Source organism: Solanum dulcamara, chromosome 4 (assembly GCF_947179165.1).
Source record: "Solanum dulcamara chromosome 4, daSolDulc1.2, whole genome shotgun sequence".
NCBI classification, from domain to species: Eukaryota; Viridiplantae; Streptophyta; class Magnoliopsida; order Solanales; family Solanaceae; genus Solanum; species Solanum dulcamara.
The window spans coordinates 56,888,082-56,895,878 of record NC_077240.1 but is presented as its reverse complement, the minus strand read 5'-3'; the positions used below and the strand labels follow the sequence as shown (position 1 = coordinate 56,895,878).

The 7,797-nt window shown below is 38.0% G+C and overlaps 1 protein-coding gene across 1 annotated transcript; it reads right to left on the bottom strand.

Moving 5' to 3' along the window:
* Positions 1–1,239: 1,239 nt before the first annotated feature.
* On the bottom strand, positions 1,240–4,304 carry LOC129884259 (uncharacterized). The gene is made up of 5 exons (XM_055958589.1): positions 4,125–4,304; positions 3,566–4,044; positions 3,337–3,496; positions 3,170–3,229; positions 1,240–1,596 (listed from the first exon to the last, which is right to left on the bottom strand). The coding sequence occupies exons 1-5, from the start codon at positions 4,302–4,304 to the stop codon at positions 1,240–1,242; spliced, it is 1,236 nt and encodes a 411-aa protein (XP_055814564.1).
* Positions 4,305–7,797: the final 3,493 nt, after the last annotated feature.

Below are 7,797 nucleotides of genomic sequence, written 5' to 3'. Positions count from 1 at the left end.
GCCACTTTTTAATGTTTTTCTCCTCCTTTGAGACCCTGTACTCTCTGAATACACCATGACACTATAAAACATCAAATAACAGAATTTAACCTATCTATTATTAATACAATCCTTGGGTTGTCTCCCAAGCAGCGCTTGATTTAACGTCACAGCAGGACACTGGTCCCTTGACTATAAAGACTTCATGAACTTGGTGTTCTTCAATCACTTTCACTTCGTCCGAAGATCCCAATTACTACTTCACTCACTGTCCATTCACTTTGAAACTATAACTATCTTGAGCTTCAAGTTCAACTGCATATTGAGCAAATACGAGTGTAATGGTGAAAGGTCCAAACCACTTTGATCTTAGCTTGCCTGGAAACAACCTCAGCCTTGAATTAAAAAGCAACACTTTGTCCCCACTTCTAAATTGGCGCTACTCAATATGCCTATCATGGTATAGTTTCATCTTCTCTTTGTAAAGAGAAGCACTCTCATATCCATGCAAGAAAAACTCATCCATCTCAATTATTTGATCTAGCCTTATATGCACAGCTTTATTCCAATTCAAGTTCAACTTATTCAAAGCCCGCAATGACTTATATTCCATTTCCACAGGCAAATAACATGCCTTTACAAACACTAACTGGTATGGGGACATACCAATGGGTGTTTTAAAAGCTGTCTGATATGCCTATAGAGCATCATCTAGCTTCCTTGCCCAATCAGTCCTGTTGGCATTTACATACTTAGCCAAAATCTTTTGGATTTCTTAATTTGATACCTCAACCCACCCACTAGACTGGGGATGGTATGGAGTAGTGACCTTGTGTTTTCGCACACCATATTTCACTAGCAGAGTTCGAAAGATCTTATTGAAGAATTAGGAGCTCCCATCACTAATGATAGTCCTAGGAGTCCCAAATTTGGAAAACATTTTTCTTCGCAGAAACCAACAACACTTTTGCTCTCATTATCTGTAGGGTGACAACCTTCACCCATTTTGAGACATAATTAATGCCACAAGAATGAATTTCATCCCATATGACCTCACCAATGGCCCCATACATCAAACAACTCTACTTCTAGGATTGGTGTCATAGGTAGCTCTTGACACCTAGTTATGTTCTTTTGCCTTTGGCACTGGTCACAACTCTTTACTAAGTCATGTGCATATTTGTAGATAGTAGGCTAGTAGTATGCACATTGCAGTATGTTTTTTGTTGTACGACTCCCATTATGCTGTCCACCTACCTGTCAGGAGTGGCAAGCCTCCAAAATGCTTAACATCTCTGCTTCTGGGATGCACCTCTTGATGACATTGTTAACACACATCCTGAATAAGTATCGTTCATCCCAGAAGTACTTGTTAATATCATGTAAGAACTTTTTCTGATGGAAAGTAAAGTCTTCAGGCAAAGGGTCACTAACAAGATAGTTAGCATAATCAGCAAATGAAGGAATAAGATCAAGATTGGCAGCCAAAACTTGTTCATTCGGGAAGGAATCATCAATTTCAAGCTCATCCTTACCTCTACTTTCATCTTCCAGACTAGAAAAATGGTCAACTACCTGATTTTCACTCCCTTTATGGTCTTTCACCTCAAAATCAAACTGTTCGAGCAACAGGACCCATATGATTAACCTTAGATTAACATCTTTCTTGGTCATCAAATATCGCAAGGCTGTATGGTCGGTGTGCACTATCACCTTGGTACCCAAAAGGTACGCTATAAATTTTTCAAATGCATACACTACTGCCAATAGTTCCTACTCAAAGACAGTGTAATTCTTCTAGGCTGCATTTAGTGCTTTTCTAGCGTAGTATATGGGATAAAAGATCTTGTTGTGTTTTTTCCCTAGCACATCCCCCAAGCAATACATCTAGCATCACATATGATCTCAAATAGGGCACACCAATCAGGAGCAACAATCACTGGGGATTAGATCAACTTTTCCTTCAAACACTCAAATGCTTTCATGCACGCCTCATCAAAGAAGAAACTTATCTCCTTTTCCAATAACCTACACTTAGGTTGTGAAATTTTAGTGTAATCCTTGATAAAGTGCATATAAAAACCTGTGTAACCCAGGAAGCTTCAGACACCCTTTATAAAAATAGGAGGAGACAGTTTCTCGATCACCTCTATCTTGGCCTTGTCGACCTCCAACCCTTTTTTAGAAATATTATGTCCTAGTACAATACCCTATTTGACCTTGAAGTGACATTTTTCTCGATTCATGACTAGGTTAGCCTTTTCTCACCTCTGTAAAGCCCAACTAAGATTCAACAAACAGTCATAGAAAGTATCATCCATCGCTAAAAACTAGTCCATAAATACCTTAATAGTGTCCTCCACCATATCAGCGAATATAGACATCATGCAATGCTTGAATATGGTAGGAGCATTACATAGTACGAATGACATAAGCTTGAATGAAAAGGTGTTATAAAGATATGTGAAGGTGGTCTTCTCCTGGTCCTCTAGTGCTATGAAAATCTTGTTGTAGCTAGAGTACCTGTCAAGAAAACAGTACCAACCTCCGCCTGCCAACCTATTTGTCATTTGGTCCATGAAGGGCATTGGAAAATGATTCTTCAAAGTCCATTTGTTTATCTTTCTATAGTCCATGCAGACTTGCCATTTAGTGACTGGCCTAAGTAGGACCAACTCATTCTTATCATTCGCGAAAACTATCAGACCTTCATACTTAGGGATATATTGAACAAGACTCACTAGTTGCTGTCAGATATAAGATAGACTACACCTACATCCAACCACTTAGTGATTTCCTTCTTTACCACCTCTTCTATTGGTGGGTTTAATCTCCTCTGGTGTTCAATACTGGAAATACAATCCTCCTCCAACTGAATTTTGTGAGCGTAAATGCTAGGAGAAATACTTATGATATCAGAAATATCCCAACCAATGGCTTTCTTATACCTCTACAATACCTCTACTAGTGTTGTAACATGTTTTTCACTCAAATATGCAATAATAATGATTGGCAAAGTGTTATGCTCACTAAGAAATACATAATTTAAATGGACTGGCAATTGTTTGAGCTCAAGTATTAGTGGCTCCTCTATGGATTATTTGGGAGGTGGAGTCGGCATGTTCTTTAAGTCAAGGTCGAGCTTCTTGGGAGCATATGAGTGTGAACCTACACCTAGTAATGCATTTACAGAGTCATCATCCCCCTCAATACCATCACCGTTGAAATTCATGATTACAGCTGCTAAAGGCTTACAACAAGCATTTTCTCAATGGACATATCAATAATACTCTCTACCTCAATATCGAATAAAGACATCACGATCATATCCTTTGTCTATTTCATGAAGGCACATACATTGAACTTGAATTCTTCATTGTTTAGTCTGAATATAAGTTCTCCATACTCTACATCTACTAATGCTTTGTCAGTTGCAAAAAATGGTCTCTCCAAGATTATATGAACCTCAAAATCAACCTGGCAATCTTTTATAACAAAATCAGCAGGGAAAATGAACCTGCCCACTCAGACCAACACATCACACAAAATTTCAACTGGGGATTTCATAGATCTATTTTCCATCAACAGCCGCATAGAAGTCAATTTAGGGGCTCCCAAATCACAGAAATCCCATGCAAAAACAAAAGCACCAATGGTGCAAGGTATAATAAATGCGCCAGGATCTTCCTTCTTTTCCACCAATGACCTTGTAGCAACAACGCTATAGTGATGTAAATTATCTACTGGCTCAAAATAAATCATCCTCTTCGTTGTGAACAAATCCTTTATGAACTTGGCATAACCTGGCATTTGCTCTAGCGCCTCCACCATTGGGATATTGACTGATATTTCCTTAAGGATTAAAATAAATTTTAGACACTTGCCATCCTCGTCTCTTTTCTTTAATATATGTAGAAATAGAGGCGGTGTCTTGCGAATAGGTGGCACAGGACGAGGTCCCTCTTCTTCTGTTTGCTTTGTACCAATGTTCTCTTTAGTCCTTTTCTTCTCCAATACTATCTCATCAGCCTCATCATCATCATCGAACAAATCTTTTCTATCTTCCTATGCCTGGCCTGCCCATTAATCTCAAAAGCAATATTCTTAGTCTGCTTAGTACCTCCAATAACAATATCAGAAAGTACCTTATCACTCCTCGTTGTCACAGCCATACATTGCCCATCTTTCCTAGGATTTTTCACCACGTCACTAGGCAAAGTAATAGTCTTCCTTTGATTAAATGTTATTGATAACTGGCTCATCTGATGCACTAATTTCTTGATAGAGGTAGAGTGTAAATCAACCAACTGACTGATATTAGTCATGTTGCCTCACATATCTCTGACTCCAAACTCATTTACCTCAGTTTTTTGTAGGACCTTTGCCATCATCTCTTCCTACTTAGATCTACCATTATTGTTACAAGATCGCTCTCTATTCATAGGTGGAACATATACCCCAATTCTATCATTCTTGAAGTTATTTTTGTTCTTCCACCCTCCTTGATCACGATTGTTGGTTCGGTCATAGTAGTTTTCTCCTTGAAAGTTCCGACCTTGGTTCCCAGAGTTATATATTGGGAAACCCCCTAGCTATTTAGAAACTTGTCTTTCTCCTCATAATCGAAGTCTAACTAATCATATCGACTTTCAGTATCCACAACTTTCACCTTCTCTAGTCCTCCACCTAAGAAGAGCATGGGCAATAAATCCACTTGCGTTCTCATGTAAGCCATGTCTTGATCATGCTCCTACTCTTTTCTCTTTCACTCTGCTGACATCTCAAACGTGAATCACGCACAATGTGCATCTCGCATATACTAAGCCCTATTTTTTTTCCTGAGATGATATAGAATTGTTGTAGCTTCTTAAAATGTCCTAGCCATGAAGGAACAACCACAAGCCGCATCTATCACTAGTTTGGTCACAAAGTTACAAGACATATAGAATATCTCTTTCAAGTACTCGTTAGTCAAATTGTGATTTAGACACTTCTTTAGATTTTGCCTAAATCTTTCCCAAGTCTCATACACTGCTTTATTAGGTCGTTGTTTATGAAAATTAATCTCATCCTTGATTTTTAGGTTCTTGGATAGTGGGAAAAACCTTTCCAGAAATGCCTCTCTCAACTCCCTCCAAGTTGTGATAGAGTCATGTGGAAGTTTATTCAGCCATTTCATTGCCTCTCCAAAATAAAACAATGGATATAAGCACAGTCACACGACTGGCTAACCCTAGGTATTTCAGATTACTTTCTAGTGGAGATAAAGTTCATCAAGTGTTGGTTGACATCATCACTAGTGGTTCCACTAAATATTCCCTTCAAGTTCAGCATTTGCAGCATAGTACTAGTGATAGTGATCTTCACACCTTGAGGTAGTGGTGGGAGGACTATAGCTGCAGTAGCCCCTGCACCATCTATATCAGCATCATCATCAACCAGAGAAAAGTTCACTGGTCTCTGATCTCTTCCCCGTAAATCTCTATTGAGTTCATCCCTATTGTTAACATCATCGCTTACTAGATTTTCAGCCAGCTCTCTATTTTTTTCCCTCACACTCTTGCGCATTCATTTTTTGAATTGACCTTTGTAGCTCAGTATCATAGGGATGTAGTGGTTCACCCTTGCTCCGGTTGTTTGACATGCACTATTTGTTCCCTTTAAAAGCAAAATAAGAAACAAAAATTAAAATTAGGAAATAGAACTAGAAAATGAACTAGCAACTAATAGACTATTTTAAAGTCGTATTCCCGTCAACGGTGCTATTTTGATAATGCTCAATTTTACCTCTCAAAGAGATATAGACAATCGTTGGCAGTATATTTTATCCAACTAAGATTAGGGGTCGAACCCACAGGGAATTAGTTGAAACAAGTTCTATTAGGTATTATTATTTAGTCGTAGTTACTATTTCCCTAAAATAAAGATGCATATAGTAAAATGGAGAGTGGGTTTTGTTATTTAACTAAGTAATTACTTAAATATATTATAGCAAAGTAACTAACAATAAAGTTGTGAACGATATGAGAATTTAGTTAGGATTGTATTCCCTATTACATATAACTTAATAGAAAGTTCGTATTCATGATATTGTTCAATGCATTGAATGCAACTTCTAGTGAGTTAGGTAACATCTAATTCACATATTGGTCCTTGTTAGACGTATCTCATTTATCTCCTCCTGGTCTCAGAATTTATGCTTTACTAAAACTCATTGTAGATCTTAGAGTACTATCTCCTCACAGTGTCAAGTAACTTAGGCGAGGTTTATCCCTTCTTTCAAAGTCAAACTCTTTGAATTACTGTTGTGATATTCTTTTCCGAATCACCACCTCCCTCCTGGTCAAGCAATAAATACAGAAAAGTTCTTAATGCGTGCACTCACTAAGAAGGAACTTTGATTGAAGAAATCACAATACATGTAAAAAAAATCATGAATATCAATCCTATATTTTTTCTATTTAATTAAGTCGACATGGTTCCCACAACTCTAGTTGTGCGCATAGTTACTCATACTTATAAGTAAAAGAACAAGAATTTATGTAGAGTTCATGAATTAATACCTACTCTGATAAAGAATTCAACCTTGAATCAATCACACGAATCACAAATCAAGAATGAAAACTGGAATGATATTTCAAGAATCAATCTCCAAAAGTAGTTAAGTGTAGCTTCAATGTGTTCACAAAGTACTCAAAATAATAATAATAAAATGCAGAACCCTATAAAATAAATTCGTGTATTTATAAAAATAAAAAACTAAATCCTAAATCTACTAGGAAAACTGAAGTCGGCATGCTTCACGCTTGACCACTACAGACCGTACTGAACTTAACGGTCCAAGTCCTATTCCATACTATTTAACTTGAACTTAAACACTATGTAGATCTTCACTACTTTATGTGCAATTCTCATGCCCTATGGTGATGAATAAGTCTGTACTGACTTCCACGTTGATCGTCTTTGCCATTTCTCCAACTTCTTTTCTCCACCTTGATGATCATACAACAAGATTCGTAGTGGACTCCACGGCCCATGATGGGTTTCGTGGAGTTACACTTGGCCAAAATTTATAGCACTAGCATCTTCACAAGATTAGTAGTACGACACCCATCATGGCCCATGCAAGGCACTATAGTTCGTGGTGGGTTCCATGGGCCATCATCTCCAGCACAACTTCCTTCTCTCATCATCTTTACGCCCACTACCACGGCCCATGAAAGTCACTATGGTCTGTGGTGAGGCTTGTTCTCCTCAATACTCAGCAAAACAGCTTCTCAATCCCAACATATAATCTAAAATCGTGCTTGACTTAGTTTTCCTGTAAAGAAAACAAAACTCACATCATATCTACAAAAACATTCTTGCAATGCATACTAATACACCACTTTAAGCATAAACAATGTCATAAATATATGACACACCATGAGACATCCCTAATCTATCTTTAGGAGGCCATAGAGCATCCTTAGGAAGTTCCTCTCTTTTGTATTGCCTTGGTATAGCCTGTGACTTATTGGCTTCATGGAATCTCACTTGTTTCACTCTTTTAAGATTGCTCTCATTAGTGTTGCAAAGCTGAGGGTGCTGCACTTGGGCCCATAGATAAATACCTAGTTAGGGTTAAAGTCTAACCTTGAGGTCATATGAGGGATGCAACACCAGCCTAGAATAGGTAGTGGACTACGAAGCTAGTGGCGAACCTCAAGCCAATTTTATTCCTCCTCAGTTGGTGGGGCTGGGATTGGCTTAGTCATCACCCAAAATAGTTATGGATCCTAATCTACAGGCAACCATTACTCATCTTTTAATTATCTT